The sequence below is a fragment of the Parasteatoda tepidariorum genome, chromosome 8, assembly GCF_982258835.1.
Source record: "Parasteatoda tepidariorum strain Cologne lab strain chromosome 8, Ptep-v5.0, whole genome shotgun sequence".
In the NCBI taxonomy this organism is placed as follows: domain Eukaryota; kingdom Metazoa; phylum Arthropoda; class Arachnida; order Araneae; family Theridiidae; genus Parasteatoda; species Parasteatoda tepidariorum.
Genome location: NC_141762.1, coordinates 51,869,013 through 51,889,814, shown reverse-complemented (window position 1 = coordinate 51,889,814; position 20,802 = coordinate 51,869,013). Strand labels below are relative to the sequence as shown.

The 20,802-nt window shown below is 26.7% G+C and overlaps 1 protein-coding gene across 3 annotated transcripts in view; it reads right to left on the bottom strand.

Annotated features, from left to right (window-relative positions):
• Positions 1-20,802, bottom strand: part of LOC107450243 (DCC-interacting protein 13-alpha) — a 36,710-nt gene that overhangs the window by 1,515 nt on the left and 14,393 nt on the right. For 2 of the 3 annotated variants that reach the window (XM_043049898.3, XM_043049899.3), the window contains exons 13-21: positions 19,559-19,688; positions 16,312-16,367; positions 15,348-15,485; positions 9,516-9,640; positions 7,200-7,308; positions 5,636-5,722; positions 2,875-2,968; positions 1,089-1,139; positions 977-1,000 (exon numbers count right to left, since the gene is read on the bottom strand). In XM_043049898.3, coding sequence (XP_042905832.1) covers positions 977-1,000; positions 1,089-1,139; positions 2,875-2,968; positions 5,636-5,722; positions 7,200-7,308; positions 9,516-9,640; positions 15,348-15,485; positions 16,312-16,367; positions 19,559-19,688 — 814 coding nt within the window. The remainder of the gene's footprint in view (positions 1-976; positions 1,001-1,088; positions 1,140-2,874; positions 2,969-5,635; positions 5,723-7,199; positions 7,309-9,515; positions 9,641-15,347; positions 15,486-16,311; positions 16,368-19,558; positions 19,689-20,802) is intronic. The other variant, XM_043049900.3, reaches the window with a different exon arrangement.

The following is a 20,802-nucleotide window of genomic DNA, read 5'->3' as shown; positions in this document are numbered from 1 at the left end:
TTAGTAAAATAAAGATTTTGGACTATTCATGTCACCTTTTCCAGTTATTAGTAAGGAGTTTTTTGATAATCTGTTATGTTATAATGGTCATTCATACATTTTTCTTTTTAGTCATTTAGTTATGAGTTTTTTTCTTTTTTTTTTACAGTTACTTTAAAACAAATTCTTTTCCTTGATAGCGATTCTCTTTTTTTCTTCACCTGATATTTTAAATTGGTTTTATAAGGTGAGGAAGCCCGGTGGCGGAGTGGGAGCGGTTCGAGCTCCCGTGCCACAGGTCCTGTGTTCGAACCTCGGGCCGGGCAAGGTTGACTCAGCCTTTCATCCCTTCAGTGGGTCGATAAATGAGTACCAAGCATGCTTGGGAACTAAACACTGGGGGTTTCGTGTTCGGCTGACCACCTAACCGGAATATCTGCTCCTACACCCCAGAGCCCAAGGTCAAGAAAACTGAGATGGGCACAGTAGGCCTTGGCCCTCTATGGGCTGTCGCGCCACTGAGTTGAGTAAGCAGCATACAGTATAACGTTAATTATTTCAATTGAATACAAAATTTCAGAAGTTCAATTAAATATCAAAGCCCTATAGTTAACAAAATACATTTACGAATAACTAACGGTCTATCACTTAGATTTCACTAAAACTTTTCACAGTTGCACTTAATTAGCATAGTTGCACTTAATTTCATAGTTGCACTTAATTAGTATATCTTATGTAGATCCTAAATCTAGGATGGGGTCTCTTGAGCAATGAATATAACAATTTTGAATTTAAATCTTTTGTGCATGGATTATTTCTTCTTTTACAATCAGAAACATTTATTTTAAGTTATGTGTTTTTCATCAATTATAATTTTTTTCAAATGCATTTTTGTATTTTTTATAATACTTTAAGAAAAAAATATTTTAATCTAACAATAATCATTCAAACAGCAATCTAAAATTTTCATTTAAATATAATGTTAAACATTACTAACCTCAGTGGAATTCAGAGTTTTCTCCTATAAATAATAAAAATTGCAACTCGTGAAATGAAAACATATTCATTTAACTATCAATGGATGCAAAAATATTATTAAAAAAACTTACCAAAAGAACTGATAAAGCAATGTTGGCTGCTTTGGATAATGCTGTACATATCTAAAGAAAAATATTTTTGTATGTATTTCACATTAAAAGAAGAAGAAAAAAAACAGCTATCTTTAAAATATTTCATAAAAAAAAAAAAAATTTAAATTCTGAATGATAGAATATGGTTAAATCTAGTATAAAAGTCTTTTACACAGTTTGACAAAAAAATTTTTGTTGCACTTTACTTGCACCAACAAAAAAATTAGTCATTAAAAAAGCTATATTTTGTATTACAAATTTTTTTACGTGTGGTAATAAATGGAAGTCTGCTACCTTATTTATAGACCACAGGAAAGCATGTGTATATTTTTTTCAAATTTGAACATTGTTTATACTTTAAAACTGTTAATGATTTGCTAATTTCAAAACTAATGAATCAAGAATTAGTTAACATTTGCTTGAAATCATTTCTTCTTTTACATAATATTCATTAAAATAAGAAAGATACATCAGAACGTTTATTAAGAAAAATTTTAAATCTATATTTCATTGATTTGAATAAAGAAAAAATTGCTTTGAATGAAGAAAATTTACTCTAAAAATAAGCAGCATGAGAGGGAAGTAGTTTCAGTAAGGAAAAACTGAACCTTCTTATATGTGTGTATACAAACATTTTAACCTATTTATAATCATTGATCTATAATATAATAATAAACTATTAATAATCAATCTGTCTGGAGAATCTGATATGATAAAAAAGGTGTTTTTTTTATTTTTAAATAACAAAGTAAAGATGTATTACTGAAATAAAGAATTTCAGAAAATAAAAATAAGTACATTATGTATAAAATATTAATTTTTTTCTTTCAAAATATGTTTTTTTTATTTCGAATTTAATTAAATTTAAATTAATGAATAATGATCATGTGTTTCTTTATTTTCATAAAAAACACATAATTAGAAAATTACTCATAAATTTTTGAATAATATTAGATTACACAACAATACAATTACATTTCAATAAGTTGTCCCTCCTGTTTATGAAGATAATTGTTAAAACAAAATAATTACTTTTTAATGAATAAAAAAAAATCTTTAAATATTTTAATATTAATACTATTATTCAAATGAAACACTGGTAATATTATGGTTATTAGAATAGCATCAGAACAGTTTATTCTTGCATAAGCGATAAAAAAATATAATTTATATTTCTAGCCTCATATGAACATTGTTGACACAAAAAGCATTATGGTGATATCACTTTTTACGAAGAACATAAAATTATAGCTGTTAATCTAATGTTATATACAATTCAATCGATTTAACTTGTTAACAGCCTTTTCATTAGCAAATTAGTAAATAATTTATTATGCTCATTGCTTGGTAATTAAATGAAAATGCTTTACAAGAAAAGTATAATTAGAAGCAGAATTACACTTGACAAAGAAAAAAAATCAATAACTAAAATTTATCATAAATTCTTAAAAATACATTCAAATTCTAGAAGAAAACTATATGCTTAGAAATAAAACAAAAATACAATACTCAGCAAAGAAATAAAATGTATCTTTTTAACACATTTATAATTTTAAAAAAATTTTGATTTTAATTTTATCTCTTTTTCTTATTTTTATTCCAACATATTCAAATGAAATATTTTTAAGCATAGAAAAGTTAAGAGTGTGATTTTTAACTACAGTTGTAACTAAAATATCAGTAATTTTAAAACAAAAATTTAAGTAAGATAAAACTGAATGTACATTAGCTTCTACAAAATGTGTAATGATTGTTAAGCAATTACTTCATCAGCTGAAGGTTGTGCTTCAAATACATGGCAGTGAAATGATGGCTTGCTTTCCGGGTCAATTTTTGATCTAGTTATAAAGCCAAGTAGCCTGCAAAGGAATATAACCACTTTTTACCAAAGCAAACTAATAGGAAATTAGAATTAATGTTCTTTTTGCATCTAACATAATACAAACTATATAAAAATTAAAATCCATCAACATTCAGATGCAATGTCATTTGCTTCAGTCACAGTCTCTATACTAAAAAATATAATTAAGGAATTTCACAAATGATAATTTCGATTTTGTTTCATTTTACGTATTTACATTTTAATAATTAAACATAATCAAATGAACAATGTATTTTTTCTTTTAATGAAGTTAACATAACATTTTCCGTAGGACTATATGATTATGTAATCATTTGATAAAATATAATAGCTGGAATTTATAAATCGAATAAAGTACAAAAATTAAAAAAGTAATAAAATTAAAACTGTTATATTATAAATGTTGCATTGATTACCTGGTTATTTTAAGATGCAAGTTTCTATTATACATAAAGAGTTACATGAGAAATTGTTCAATTAAAAATAAACTCATGAAATTTTTCAATTTAAAAATCTGTGTGAGGCTCTTATTCAGAGAGCTCTTTTTGACAATCTCTGAAAGATATTTACAACCTCATGTTGCAGTCAAAATCAATGATTTATTTTTGGAGTTGAAAGTTAAATTAGAAAAACAGTTATTTAAAAAAAACTAAGCATCTCAAATAAACAAACCTTTTCCAATATTTTAAAGCTAACTAATTTTTGTGATATAAAATTATAGGCAAACTTAAACAAAAGCATAATTGTTTATTTATTTAAAATAGTTCTATTATTCATTATTAGTAAAGTTCTTTCTGCAATAATTAAAATCATTAGTGAAAAATCATGTGCCTTAGATAACATTTTAAAGTCGATGGAGGTAACCCCTAAAGATGACCAACCTCCATTAATAACCATTTTAATGTGGAACAGAGAGTGGTCGCTCCAAAGAGGTTTCACTGTGTTGCCAACTAAATTAATGACTCTCATGAATTAAAAAATATAGAGGGGGGCGTACATAAAGGCAAAGGAAAACACTTAACAGATAAATAAGAACTTAGAAATGGTATCATCAAAGGCAAGTTTAGTTATTTATAAACATTTCAATTTTCATTCTCAACAGTTGTCTGAGTTTAATGCTATCAGAGTAAATCCATGCTCATCTTTATTAGTGATATAAAAACAAAATCGAATTTCAAATAAGTAATAAAATATTAAAAAATGAAAAAAAATTAGCCCATATTTCAACTTGAATGGACAACATAAGATTCATAGAAAAGTTCTGTAATCAACATTCTTGAGTTTTCCAAAGATTGTTTTCAGTTTGCATCCATTTAACTTTGCACAATATAACAGACTATATAGTTGGAAAACAAAATGAAATGACCCTTCATGCTGCGAACAATGCAAGCTAATTTGCTAATTAAAAAGATATTTACAATCATGCACAGAAAAGAACAAAAAAAGATAAATTTGCCAAATTTTTATCCTTAGAACAAATATATATATCTTACTCAAATCATAACTAATATTTGTGAGACAGCTGGAAAAGGAGATAAATATATTTTTACTCATAATCTGAGAAAGTATTGCAGATATATATCTATGTACAATATAAATCTATAAATTTTCTTATAATAAATAAATTAAAAATGTAAGCAAATTTTAATCAGCAAAAAACTTTTTTTTTTTTAAATTTCATACTAAAGCTGTTTCTTCGGAAAAAAATTGAGATTCATCGATAAGGTTCATAAATTTAACAGTTTCATTAAGGGTAACAGATTCAAAATTTATACTCAGGTATAAATCTCAACCTTGCAAAAAATGCTGATTTTGTTTCTTACCGGTGCCAAAGGCTATGTCACAGTTCTATTAAAAAATGGCAGATGTTCTGTAATTTTGAAAGAAAAAGTTACATGCAAACGCATAAAATGACACTAATACCTATTCTTGTAAAAAGTAATGAGAAGTATTTTCATGCCTTTAACATGCTTAACATAATGCGGCAAATTTTAATTTCTGATACCTATTCTGTGTTTATAGGTTATAAACACCCACTTATGACAATCTAGGTAAGATTTCTTTATTTAAATTAAATTTAGAAAAAACGAACAGGGTTATAATTCTTTTGCTTTATAAGTCACAGTCTGGAATATTTCTACATTACAGAGAAAAATCGATATTTATTTAAAGTATAGTGTATATAACTGCTTTCACTAGACTGGGACATATAAATTTGCTGCTTGAGACAGTCAGAATGCCTAACAGTTTTAGTCTATGAACCAACATATCGCTTTATTCGCATTAGCAACTGTTAAGTGTGCATGCTCTTCGAAAAAAAATTGCAAACGCTGTTCTAGAGGGTTGATGAATGACAGCAAGCAGTGGGTGATAGGTATAATTTAACATAAAAGCCTGGTTCTAAATTTAATATTCAGGTATAATTTAAGATGTATTTAAGAAAAAAACTTAATAACTTAAAATTTAATTTAACATTAAATATTGAAATAATTATTTACAGCACAAAATACTATAATCACAAAAAATTTAGCTAAAGCTCTTTGATGCCACATAATACGCAGTTTTATTAACACATACTTCTGTTAACTTGATATGTGTATTAGATTTTATAAAGTATCAAAGAAAATAAAAATAAAAACATTAGGTGAAGTAATTAAGGTGTAACCTGTTATTTTCTTTGTGTGTAGTCCAAAAGGAGACATCTTCTAAGAGATAATATGCTCGAATAGCTTGATGAGATGGATCTAGAATTCTAACAATAAAACATTCATTAACAAATATAAAAAATTTCCTAACAAAAGTTCAATATCACAGGAGAATTTAGAAAAAGAATTATACTTTTAAAGGTTGGTGAAGGGCAGAAATAAGAAGTATTTGTTTAATAAACAAGAATCAACGAAATAATAACAGGTATAATTTTTTTAAATTTATATATATATATACACACAATTTAATATAATACAATTTAACAGCTTTAATTCCTCTTTTCAGTAAACTAAATTATTACATGATTTTTCTTTCTTCTTAAAATTTCTGGGTATACTTTTTACTTTTAAAACATAGTATACTTTCTACTTTTTTTTATTTTAAAACAAAATTAGATTTCTCATGCATAGATTTTACAAAATTAAATTGATATGCTTTGAAATATGGAAGAAATTTCGAAGAATCACTCAAAAAAAGTGGGAAAAAATCTTAGGAATTACAGATGAATGATATTTTTCAATTTAAAATATTATAGTACAATCAATGTTATAGTAATCTAACTTTAGCAATTCATTTTTTCAAACTTAAACTAGTTAATTTCCTGCAACTGAAAAAAAAAATTTTAAGAATGATGAACAACAAAAAATTTGAAATCTGCTAAAAAACGAATTATTTTTAATTATTTAAAACTGTTTTATCTGTTAGTTAAATATTTGATTGTAATAAGGCATAGTACAGTTAAACCTGTCAAGTTGACCACTCTTGCAAGTTGATCACCTGCGTAAGCTGATCGAAATAATAAAGAAAATGTATTCTATATAATAAAATGAAGCAAAAGTCTTATGTCTAACCAACTATCTTCTATCTTATACATCTTTTGATTGCTAAAGCACATCAAATTTGTCAAAAGGGTAACAATAAATATTATCCTGAGCCCTTCATAAGTTGATAAAAACACTCAGAAAATTTTCTACTCTATTATATTATGTAATAAAATCTTGCTGAATTTGTGAAATAAATGAAATAAAAAAAATGGTCTTAAAAGCTAACCTATACTCTTTTGTGATTTAACCATATGAGAAAACTACTGAGAGGCTTTATAATAAATAGGTTTATAAACACATATAACAAAATATTTTTTTAAATGCCGAAATTAATGTAATAATAAGTTTTCTTTTGCAAGATTTTTTGTATTGAAATTTTAAGATATTTATAAAAATAACTGGTATGCATAAATAAAAAAAACATGCATATCTGTTTGTTTGCTTTTTTAAGCTAATCAGTTTAATAAATTTATGTGACACATTATAAGTCATTCGGTAATTAAACTCAGGTTTAAAGACACATAGGGTTATGATGATGATTAAAAACAAACTCCTCAACCCCTCAATAATAAGTTGACTATCTGTTTAAGTTGACCATTAAAGTAATATGCCCCAAGTGGTCAACTTACAGAGATTTCATTATAGTATGAAAAAAAAAATTTAAAAAAAGTAAATTACTACTGAAAAAAGCTGACTTACTTAAGAGTTCTATGAGTAATAACCATGTGAGATTCATTTGTCTTAAAAATATTATGAATAGCTCTAGCAGCCATTATATGGCGAATAGTTTGGTACACTAGATAGTCACCTAAAATATTTATCAATGAATAAATAATCATGTGACAATAATGAGAAAGAAAAAATTAAACATTTTTGAATTAGTACTTCAAAAATTTAAAACTTGGAATTACAGTCCTATCTTAAGCACAGCTATAAGTTTATTTGTTTCTTTTTCTTTTTTAGGAAATGTATAGGAAATGTATAAAATATAGGAAATTATTATTATTTCTTAATACTTTTATTATTTCTTTATAGGTTATTATTTATTTAATCATATGTATATTCGAAACTTCTAGAAATGTAAAAGTGGACTGAGCTGTCTCAAAAATAATGACACAATCTATAAATGGACATTATTTATAAAGGTTTCCAATTCGCATTTACAACACAATTTAGTTTTCTCCACTAAAAATTCATAGAGGAACTTCATAAAAAAATTAAAATTCTTCATACATTCATGTATTCATACCAGCAATATTGCGCAAACACACAGCTATTTTTAGTATTAGAGAATAATTTAATTTAACATGTTTACCATTCTGTTTAAAATACATTTATAAGAAAAAGAGAAAATGCTAGCTCACTTAGAGACTGTCGATGAAAAGAGTTAAAACCATTTATTATGGACAAAATTATTACAGGAATTGCAATTTATTTTTTTTTAATGTGTAAATTGCTAAATAATATTTTTGAAATGATGAACATGGTAAATTATTAACTTACTTACATCAGATATAGAATTAAACTTTCTAGCTATAAATAATAATTGAAAATAAAATCAGCTGCAGAATTTAATACATAGTTCTCATTATAATTCAGCAATAAATTCTACAAATGCCTGTGAATTGTCATTTTAAAGAATGGTCTTTTTTATTGCTAAAAATCTCATTCTTTCAATTTACATACTGCTTTGTATACATCCCTGATTACAGATAAAACTCATTGCTCTTCCCTGTGTAACTAACTTTTCTTGTTAACACTATACATAAAATTTTCCAACAACATTTTTCAGCTAATAGTGTTCTTATAAAAATGCAACAAATTTACATAAAAACAAATACATTAAAAAAATTTCCTTGCTCAAATTGTCAGATTTTAAGTAGCTATTTTTTTTTTTTTTTTTTTTGTTACAATGCCAAGAAAAAAATTTAAGTTCTATTGAAAAATATAACCAAAACATAAAATAAAGTTAATTTTAAGCAAAAATATGTTAAGCAGAGTAAAAAAAAAAACTATTTGTTACAACTGTAGAGATCTTACACCATACAATGTAGAGTTGGAAAGCAAAAGACCATCTATGAGAGGGTACTTTCTCTGGAGTTACATTTCTCTAAGATACTACATTGCTTTTCCAAGCAGATAAATTGGCTGTCATGGGTTGATCTCTTAGTCAACTAAATTTACTGATCTGATTGATCTGCCTCCCCCCTCACAACAACTAAAAAGTCTCTTTTACAAGACTTCCATTGCATCATTAGAGAACCTTATCACGAGAATCAGCCTCATAACTGTGGAATGCCAGAAATTTTCCAATTTAATGAGGATGGTTAGAAACAATCAGAAAAAAATTCCCTGGTTTTCCTGGTTTTATCAAATTTCCTTGATGTTTCTTACTAGTGACAAAAATTGTATGTTTAATTTTTCAGTTGCCTTATTTTCAGTCTTAAAACATATTACAAAATGCTTTAAAAATAAACATTTTTTTTTAAGTCTAATTCTTTTTTTGTAAGTCTAATTTTTTTTGAATAAATATTGTTGTTTGAAGTCCCTTAAATACAAATCAATAAATTCTTTTTGAATGTGTAGTTAGTAAGATTACTCAACATTATTCTGATTTTCCCAGATTGATAAAATTCCATGACTTTTCCCTGTACTAAAGCCACTCTGTAATTCTTTTCATAGCTTACATGAAGCATGTATTGCAGCTATTAGTCCTCCTTAAGCATTTAAGCGTTTGATAAGTTTTTTAACCCCTTTTTGATGTAACCATTAGTTATGTTACACTCTGTAAAAATATGACTTTGTGAAGTTTATAAAATTGCAAAAATAAGATATGTCCAAATTATAATTTTTAAAACCTAATTTTTTTATTTATGGTTTAAAAAACATGCACTTTAAAACCATAAGCACTAAATGAATATAAATAATTAATGAAAATAACATATATTGGAAAAAAGAACACTTCCTAGATATTTCTGATAATAAAAAAACAGACAAATACAAATGACAATTTACCTCTATCTTTTTGAACTTGCATTGAGCCTAAAAATCGAACAGCAAAGACTTCCCAAAAAGGTGAAGGATTAGAATTGTCTTGCCCAGAATCATCAGACAAAACAGATTTTTTATCTGATGTTGAACTACAGCAAGAAAACATTCTTATATTTTATATCAAAAGTTAATAAGCCAGATCAATGAAAAATATTGTAACATAAAAATGAATGAAACACTCTAAAAAATGTGGGTAGATGTAATGATAATTAAAATATTAAAATACTAACGTTTTTACTGAACAGAAAATTTAAGTGTTTTAACCTAATCTTTAAAGTGTGTTAGAAAAGTATAATACATATTCTATTATATAAAGTGGAACCAGTGCCGCAGAAACAGAAAGTGCCTAAAACTGTGATGTACGTCGCAGAAGAAACGAAGTCCTGCAGAACAATTTGTATCTTGGATAAGTGACAGCGTTTTTCTGCGAACACCCTTCCTGCCTCCGGTAGTCTTGCAGAACAATCCCTAACCCTAATTTCTACATTCTTCTGTAGACCATAATGACCTGAAGGTTTGAAGGAAATTAATGAATTAGCTTTTGGCTATAACATTTTTATAAAATGGGTGTATCCGTTTTTAGCAGTCAGCAGGAGAAATCGATCACCATTTTTATCAAGAGAGCTTCAAAAGCAAGCCGTAAAACAATTCAATTCAGAGATTTTCAATTTCATAAAGTTTATGACTTTCATATTTCAGAAGCAATTTGTGAACTGTGGGAATCAACGCTTGACAGAATTGTTTCTAAAAGACCAAATGCTTTCGAATTAGATGAAGAAGTTGTTGGAACAACAGAGCAGCGAATGTTTGTGTTTGCAAATGGTGCACCATCTGGGCACTTGTCCCTTTGAAAGATTTCTAAGGCAGCTCGGACCTTCGTATAATAGGCATTTTATTAATAATTCATCATAAACCAAATTTTGTACTTCAAAAGTGATTGAAAAAGTAACAAATCAAGAATGTTTGCCTTGGTTTAAAAAATAATGTAGTGTATCTGTGTATGATCCTGTATTTTAATAAATGAAAATATAGTATTTTAATGTAAAGTTGTCGTTTTTTTTTTTGCTGTGAAATGCTTGCAGAACATTTGTATAAATTAATAAGTTCTGTTGCAGAACATTTGAAAATATTCTGCTTATGGGACCACAGCTAACTTAATAGCCGGGAGCAAAGAAAATCGAATAAGAATTTATACTAATTCTGATTAGCAGGAAATATTAATTTTGTGCCAAAATAAATACAGTTAAAGGGGATGTGCTGTGAAAATAACTACTTCAAAAAATCTTTTATTCAGGGATGAGAGTAGTCAGAAAGTAAAAAAGAGGAGATCCAAGAATGAATATAGATATGAATACATATATATATATCAAATATATATATATATATATATATATATATATATATATATATATATACAGTGGCGTACGCAGAATTTTTTCAAGGGGGGTGTTCATAATTTTCTGAAACTACTAAAAGAAATTCGAGTCTGTAATAAAGCACTATTATTTCCCTAATTTAGACAGCTAGACAATTTTGACTTTTTATTTAGACAACATTGTTTAGTTAAATTTTGATTTGGTTTTTTTAAGTTTAAGAACATAATGTAATATCTTCTAAAAAAAGTACAATGTCATATGGGTGGGAAGTAACACTTTGAGGGCCACTTTCACATTCATCAGATTTTGTTTAGAAATGTTTTTTTCAACGGAAGTATCACATTTCTGTACAACAGAAAAACTTACATTGATACTAGATGCTGTCACCTCACTAATTTCTGGTCGCGGTTTTTTCGCAAAATAATTAAAAATTGTTAAATTCTTGCGTTTTGACACATCCTAAAGATCCAAGAACAGCAAATATATATATATATATATATATATATACATATATTTGCTTACAACCGTGTTTTAACGATCAGTCCACTGCGGGACGGTTCGGCGTTTGAATGAACATTTTGTTGAGATAAATCAAAACAGATTTAGCGGCAAGCTCCGAAAGACAAGCGCCAGAGATAAATCTTAGTCTGACTAACTAACTCCACTGTACTCCGTTCTCTCTTTTATATAATTTTTCACCGCATCTCCAAAATTCTCGAATTGTCTCAAAGACGACAGAACGTCTAGGATTCCAGAATCATCGCGTAAAGACCTCGCGAATGACAGGCAGTCTCGAAAACTATACTGGTAGGACAGAAAGGAACCAGTCCGTAACAGTATCACGTGAATTTGGTTTCAAAAGTACAACCCTATTATAGTTAATGTTTTTTCAGTATTCTGAGAAATACCGTGAGAAAAAAAAAGTAGGCATAAGGCAGATAAAAAATATATGGTCTTCAAAAATAATAGCTCGCATAATTTCTACTAAAAATTTTATTTTTGCCATTTTGTCTGAGCTCAAGGGGGGTGTTTAAACCCCTAAACCCCTCCCTTGCGTACGCCACTGTATATATATATATATATATATATATATATATATATATATATATATTCATTCTTGGATCTATACGTATGCATCTATACGTATGCATCTATACGTATGCAAAAATTTGACAAAAAAAGTGCGATTTTTAAACTTCTAAATGATGTGATTATAAATCCTGATGATTAATTTTAAAATTGTATGAATATATGACTATGAATCACATGCATGATTTTAAATTGAGAGGATATGAATCCCGATATGAATCCCGACATGAGGCTTTTCAATCACGTGAGTATGAAGCTCTATATCGAATTTAAAAAATTCGAAAATACAAATCATGATGCGTAATTTTTAGATCACGTAAATAAAGAATAATGATGCATAATTTTTAAATCGAGCAAATGCGAATCCCAATGTCTAATTTTTAAAGCACATATAAATACGAAAATCGAAATACGAAAATGTTTAATATTACAAACGCAAAAACGAATCACGACATTGGAGTTTAAGTAAGCGTGAATACGAATCGCTACATAAGGTTTTAAAAGCGCAAAAATATATATATGCGATATAAACGCGATATTGGATTTTAAAATCTCGTAAATAAGAATCATAATGTACGATATTTAAATAGCGTAAATAAGAATCGCAATGCACAACTTTTAAATCAGGTAAATACAAAAATCAATGATTGATACTAAAATCGCGTGAAAAAGAATCGAGATATTTGCAGAATCTGGACTTGGGGTTTCTGAAATGTTCAAAAATTCTTTTGTTTAGACATAATGAATAAAAATTTACAAGACTAATTGAATGAGCAAATATATATTTTCTCCGCAAATCTACCTCTAAAAGTTTTTTTTTTTCGTTTGCTTTCACGCCAGAAAACAGGAAGCAGCGACGTCTGAATTGCAAAAATATTAGCTATCCGGCGTACGGATAAAAATACGGAAAATCTTATTTTCTGTAATTAAAAGTCGAGAATAGCTAGAATAAGTAAAAATGCGAAAGCGTTAGCAGCTAGGACGTAGTTAGAATTTTCTGTTTATCTTTGAAAATCGTAAATAAATATAAATTCCTCATAAAATATTTTAACTTGTCCAAAAAAAATTATCCGCGGAAATTAGCGGAAAAATGGAAAAATCTGGAAAAAAAGCGGAAATCTGCGAATCCACAGAAGAATCACATCCCTGTTTATTATTGAACAAAAAAAAGAAATAAACAAAACGATTTAACTTTATAATGTTATACATGAGTGAGAACATTACCGCCGAAAATTTGGCAACTACTTTATAAAGCTTCCTAGCTCACTCTGGGGTGTGTACAGTGGGCAAAATAAAAAAGATATCAGCCTGAATACCTTTTGTTCTAATGATCGGATTTTCATGTACTAAGTGCCAATTGTAATGGTTCCTGGGGGTGACTTCAAATAAGCTAATTACTTAGTGCTAACTTTTAATTAAGTTACGAAATCAGACACAAAAATGCACTTTCTCTGAATAAACATATACTTTTTTTATTAAATACTTAGATTTCCGACCCTCAAAATAGAGGGGGATAGCCTCAATCTGGAAATAGTGGTCCTAATAGATTAATCAGGAGAGCAGAAGAAAGTTTGGTCCCCTTAATGTTAATTTCATTTTCTGCATTTTTGGTAATATCTTTAAAACTAATTGTGCAATTTTAAAACTAACTGCGCAATTTTTAAAAAAATTGCACCCACTCATGAAACTTATTTACTCAAAGATAATTTCTTGCAAAAAACAATTTTTAATAACTATTTATTTTTTATTATTTAATTTAATAGTGAATGAAAAAATATTTTGAATTACGAGTCATAAATTTCTTTACACTATATTACTCTATTTTTCCATAGTGAAATATAAAGTTTAAATTGTTTATATTAAGTAGAAGCTAAGAAAAATCAAAATTATTTTTAGAAAAATATTTTGGTGACAATGAAAAAATTATTTAAATGGAGTGATTAATGCTTAAATTTCGTAAACTTACAAGGACCTTGACTTATGTTGTTTGTATGTCTTTTGTTGTTTGGACTCCATATCATTTTCTTTTCTTAATTACAAAATACCATGTTTCTTTGTAAGTCGTCTGCTAATTTATATTTAATTTAGTAAAGAGATTTTAATAAAACATTATATTTAACGAATGTCAAGTTTTATAAAAACATGTTCTTGACTGAATGAGGTTATGTATCTGTTTTGTTTTTTTTTAATTTTAATATATTTATTCCAAATATGATTCAATTACAGTAATGTGGATAGGTACGCATTTATTAGGAATAATATATTTATCAATTATTTAATATAAATTTTAATAACTAAACAATAAAAATATAAACAGAGATACTAGTTATGTAAAAAGTATCTTTATATCACTTAAACCAAACTTACAAAATCATCTGAAATACTGTTTATGGCATCAACAACGATTATCTCAAATATCATTTTAAAAGTCACCACAAAGAGTATAAAGATGCAGAACGTCAAACATAAAGAGCTGTTGAATACATAGCCCTAAGTTTTAAGTGTTCTAAAATATCTCTGGATCTTATATATTGTCCTAACATCATAATTTCAAAATTAAATTTTTAATTACCGGGCTATGTGTGATTCACAGGACTAATCAACCAACTATTTCATTACATTTTTACATTTTTCATATTATTTTTCTTTATGCAAATACTTAAAAAATTTTCCTATTATATACTAATCTATTTTACATAGTTTTAAAAGTTTTTCCTTAAATTAACACTCCCTCTATGTAATTGTCAAGTCTTTTTTTTTCTTCGAAACTCAGAACTGTAGCCAGTTAGCTAATAAGAATTTAAGAACATTTTCATTTATTAAAATTACTCGAAGCAAACAGTCTGACTGATTGAATTAAATAAGTGCACCCTTTTTCTCTGTTAATGAACAAACAAATTATTTATTTACTTACTTTATTACTTCTTATTTGTTTGATTTGTGAAAAGTTAAAACATATCAGTGCTACTTAAAAAACCACAACTGTTTGTTTTGTTTTTTAAATGAACAAATTCGAACCACAATTTTATTTTGACGCTTTCCAATGCAGCAAATATTCTGAACTAATTTGCTTAGAAGCTTAATGCTAAGAAGGTAAAAAGTGATAGTTGTTAATAAAGTGTTTCATATGTTGTACATAACAGATTTTCCACAAGAGAGCAAAAGCTTTGAGCAACTAGTTTTATAATTAAAAATACCAATCTTAAAACAAATAAAACCAGTTTAAGAAACAATTAATCAACATCAAAACATCGAAAAGCTTAGTTGTGAGAAATAATATTAGCATTCAAAGCAGTAAAATACTTATAATCGATAAAAGCATAATACTAACTCTTCAGGGGGATCCATAGATTGTGATCGTTCTCGGTCCTCAGCGGGAGAAAATAAGTCAAACTGAATAGGTGTTTCCAACAAAAGATTCTCAACTGGAGTAGAGGGAGAACTTGCAGGATTATTTAACTTAGCATCCCTAAAATATAGAACATAAATTAACATGTTAAACAGCATAACACTTAAATACCAGGAAAATACTTACAATCAGTTCAAAATATTGAAATAAAGCTTCTTTTTTTTAAAAAAAATTCAAAAACATGTTTTTATTTATGAATTTTCAAATTACGACTAATAAATGATTCATATTATAATACTATTTACCATAATGAACTATAAGAATGGGGGGAAAAAAACAAATTAATTGAATAATTTTTTATTGAGATAGTAACGTGATTTTAAATATTTTGTTTTGAATAAAATTAATTTTAAAAATTCAATGCATACCAATAAAAATATCTTTCTTTTTAATTGATAAATAAAAATTAAAATAAGTCCAAAAGTCCATAATATATATATATATATATATATATATATATATATAAAATAACCATTTTTTAAGATTGACAATTAATCAGCAACTTTTAATATGCATATATTAGCATATAAAAAAACTTATTTAATTATATTAGCATTTACAAAAACTTCATAACAGTATTAGTATTTAAGCTTAAAATCTGAATACTAAAAAATCATAAGTATTTTAATTAATTACAGTGTTAAAGAACAATACTCTTATGAGTTAGAATTTTATCATAATTGGGCCAATAAAAGCATATAGTTTACCAGTCATCCATAGAAAATTATCACACATAAAATCTATGGTTTCTAAGCAATAACATTATTAATCAACATCATTAAATTTATCATCATTAGGAAAAATTAAATCGAATAATAACATTACCAAAGTATCTCAAAATAAAATAAACTATATATATTTATTATTGAAAAATAAATTATCTTACCCTTCAGTACTTGAAGTGTTACTTGAAGCTGATAGAGACTTTTCAACTGTATTTTGCTAAAATTTAAATATGCATAAGTGAAAACAAATTACACGTTGCTAAATTTAATTTTTTAGAGTTTTTTCAGATTTATTTTGAGTCTTTTTGCTAAATTTAATATCTTAGAGTATATTTTTTTACTTAATGGATATTGAAATAATAGTTTGGAAACTTTTTTTTCTCACAATTCATTAAAATCTAGAGTTCAGCTACCTTATTAAATGTAATTTCATAATAAATATAATACCAATTATCCATAATTAAGTTCATCTTAATTACTTTAAATGAAACAATTAAATTCATTTATTTCTATTTTTAACAACCATGTTTTTAAAATACTAGTTAGTAACTGATAAATATAAATTTTATAACTTTTTTATTTCATAATATTTTAATAAAAATTTTTCAAACATGAGCACATAATTATTTCCAATTTTTTTTTTAAATTAATGTTGATAAATATGATCAAATATCTGTAATTAAGTAATATTGGCCATTAGTAGGGCTGCAAGTTTGTCGCGGGGAAAAAGACCCCAAATGCGCGGAAAAATTGCAGGAAATTTTAAAAATTACACAAATTCTAAACATAAAAAAAAAATTATATAAATGATGCAAAAGACAGAAATTGCGCAAATAATGAAAATAGCTTAAAAATACACAACAAAAGTATTTCTTTGAATTTCAAGCAATATTAATATTTTTATCTAAAGGAACAGAATTTTGGTACAAAGTATTGTACATTGTCAGATTATTCTCATTTATCCTTCGTCTTTCATCACTTAATACATTTTTATACTCAGAAAACTATCTTTCTGCGTCAACGCTGTTTTTAGGCACCGACAAACTTTGAATTTTGGAGCGTTCGGTCCATGATTTCCAAAACTCGATCAATTTTCCTTCACCAACGAGCAATTCCTTGACCGTTGCTTTGTAAGAAGTAATTGCTGTGAAAACGCAAACATTCTACATTCAAACTACTAGTTGCAAGTCCCTACTAACTACTAGTCCCCCCCTTCATCTAAGAAACTGATCCATATTTAAGAAATCACAAGTAGCCGCGCCGCCTAGGAAAAATTAACTGGATATGTAGAAAGGCAGTAGAAATTTCATTGCCCAGTGCAATAGCATGTATAGTAATTTTTCTGTCAAAGATTTTATTTATAACATTTTCCCTCTTTTGTGATTCCTATTTCTTTTGTACTCTTACTGACTTCAGGAAGGTAATTACCCTCCCTAAGTGTAGAAAGACCACCTTAGTTGACAAGACTGTGATTATCTCTTATCTCTGAACTATTTTCATGTCATTTTGCTATTGATTCACTCCCCTAAATATCTAATCAATTTTACATGTTCAATTTAAGGTCCAGGAAAATAAAAAATTTTGTTTAATAAAAATAATAAATAAAAAATGAAAAGAAAAATCAAATTTTAAGCGATTTTCGAGCAAGTCAAGCCATATTGAGAAATTTGCGGATTTTAGGAAAAAAGATGACAATTTCGCGGAAATTCGCGCCGCAACAAACCTGCAGTCTTAGCCATTGGTTATATTAAACTAAATACCTAGAAAAACGGAGTTATAAAAAAAAATTTAATAAAATTTAACAATATTTTTTGGCAATTTAACAATATTTCACAGTACAATATTATACTCTTTGTAAAAGTATCATATAATTGCTATAAAAATTACGCAACTCGAAATTCACACTTTTCAACATTTATTACAAGGTTTATACTAAAAAAAAAGACAATGTCAATCAAAATAAAATTCTAGGTTCAATAAAAAGAGCAAAATTTAAACTAAATTTATATTTAATAAAAATTATATTTGTGATACTAAATAATAAATAAACATAATCATAGCATTATGTAATATAGGATTACATTTAAAAATTATAGATAGAATTATTAAAAAAATAAATTCAATATGTACCACAATGTCAATGATTTAAATTGAATTATAAATTGAATTGAGTTGTTTAAAAAATCTGATTTTCTAAAATATTCAATCATCACCAATTTAAAACATTAATGTAAAAATCACTGATTAAGATATTTTACTATGCTTCAAATTTTGAGTAGTGAGAACATAAAATATAATTTTTCTAAAGTAATAAAAAAATATCACGTTTTTAAATAAATTTATGAAGCATTTTCAAATGTACTGGAATCATGAGAAATCGCGGGCCAACTATAAGATGGTTAATACGTCTGTAATTCATTGCAGTCAACTACTGTTTTCAAAATATTGCTCTTAAACTTAGCAGACATAAATATTGAGTTTTTTAAATCACACTCTCTCTCACCTACGGAAATGCTAATGCATTAAAGAAGAATCTCAGTAACTTACCAATTGATTGTCTGCTTGACAATTAATTAATTTTTTTAATTTTTACTATGTTCTTTGCAAGGTTTGAAAGACAAAAAAAACCTGAGAATTCCAGGTTTGGGGGGAAAGTTATATTTTCCCCAATCTTTTTTATCGAATTTCACTTTTCCCAGTGTTTCGGATGCCTGTTTATATAACCACCAGTACTTATTTTTTAAAGATAAAAATCCTATAAAACTGATACTATGTCAGAATGCAATAGCTCAGGGGTTTCCAACTATCACGAGGCCGGGGGCCGCAATTAAAAACACCAGTCAAATGGCGGGTTACAACTTTATCAAAATCTTATATAGGACTCTTTTATGCTTGAAGGAAAGTTAAATATTACTGTCAGATTTTTATTAGGTTGTACAAAACAAAAGTATTGAACTACAAATTAAAATAAGAAGTAGATTTTTAAAAATATTTAATTGCAAATTAAGATATTCTGGCTACAATAACTCGAATGTGCACCTATATTGAACAATTAATGTGAAACAGATATCAAATTGTTAAGACATAAAACTTAAAATATTTAAAACCCATACAGTTTTTCTACGAAAATTGTCTGCAAAAAAATGACAACTAATATATTTTGGTTCGCGGGCCACAAAGAAAAGCTTCGCAGGCCAGATGAGGCCCGCCGGCTGCCAGTTGGAAACATTGCACTAGCTGAACTGCTTTTCCTGTAACTTATTTCGTTTATTTTGTAAAATTGGGGATTGTAAAACAGGAAAACAATAAAATGTAACAATAACTGAGTGAAGAAAAGGTAAAAATTTAAATAGTTAACAAAGCAATTAATTTTTTAAAAAAACTAATACCAATACAAAATCTTCTTACTCTAGAAGACCTGTCCTTAGAGCATTGTCTAGTCAATGATCTGTTAGCTACAATGTCCTTAGCAATATTATGAATGGAGGAAATCCACTCGTCTCGTTCCCTGGCATTTAAAGCTTGTAACACAACAGATCTTTAATTTAAAAAAAAACATAAAAGCTTCAATATACCTTATCAATTATAGTGTAATTTAAATCAAAAGAAAAATAGTAAAACACAAGACATATACAGTTAGGAAAAATTTACATAGATATGTTTTGGAAAAATAACATCATATGATATTTTTCCAATGTCATTGAGGAATTTATAGAATAATTTCTGTAGCGTTATTGATTTTTTAAACTAAGTAGTTCGAGCATCACTCAAGAGATATTCAATCAAAATCTAAATAAAAAATTTTAAAAACGTTTTTAAATCCGAAAATTTAGAAAGAAGAATAAACTAATACTTAAAATACATTAGGTACAACTTCCTATATTTAGAGAAAATACTGTTATTCACATAATTCTTTGGGGTTATACAAAAAATAATGCATAAAATAGGCAAAATATGATTGGATAAATAAATTTATTGATTTTTGCCTTAATTATCTTTTTATGTATTTTCTTCATATATTTTTCTCTTTAAATGATTAGAAAAACTACTGCTAAGCAAATGTAAAACCTAAGATTATTGTAAAATATTTTTTATTATTGCTAATTTTTTGTAACTATTAAATCTTCCTCTTTCTCATATTAAAAATTAGTGAGACTAGATTGAGCATAGTTTTTCTGTAATTTTTTCCAAAGAAGAACACTCTGATCACTTATATTTACTACAGACAAACTGGGAATTGATAATAATAAATAATTCAAGGATATGGAAGAATTATGAAAACTTGCTTGGTATGAGCACAAAAAACAAAAAAACTTATGTTCAGTAAATATATTACTGAAATGAATATTATCAAATATAGAAACCAACTAAATTTTAACTAGAAATTTAATGATAATAATTAACAATGATAATGGCATAAAATCTGAAACTAAATCTTTCATACAACATAAAATCTAAAATAAATTCTTAAATCAACATTAAGAGCACATAGATGTATATGTTTGTACATCAAGAGCAAATAAAAAATTTTGAATTTATTTTTACTCTAGTTAAAATATATATTTTTATCATATTTTGTTCCTCAAAATTTTTTGACCTTAGATCACTCCCAGATTGCAAATATGAATTCAATAATCACAACTGGATAAACT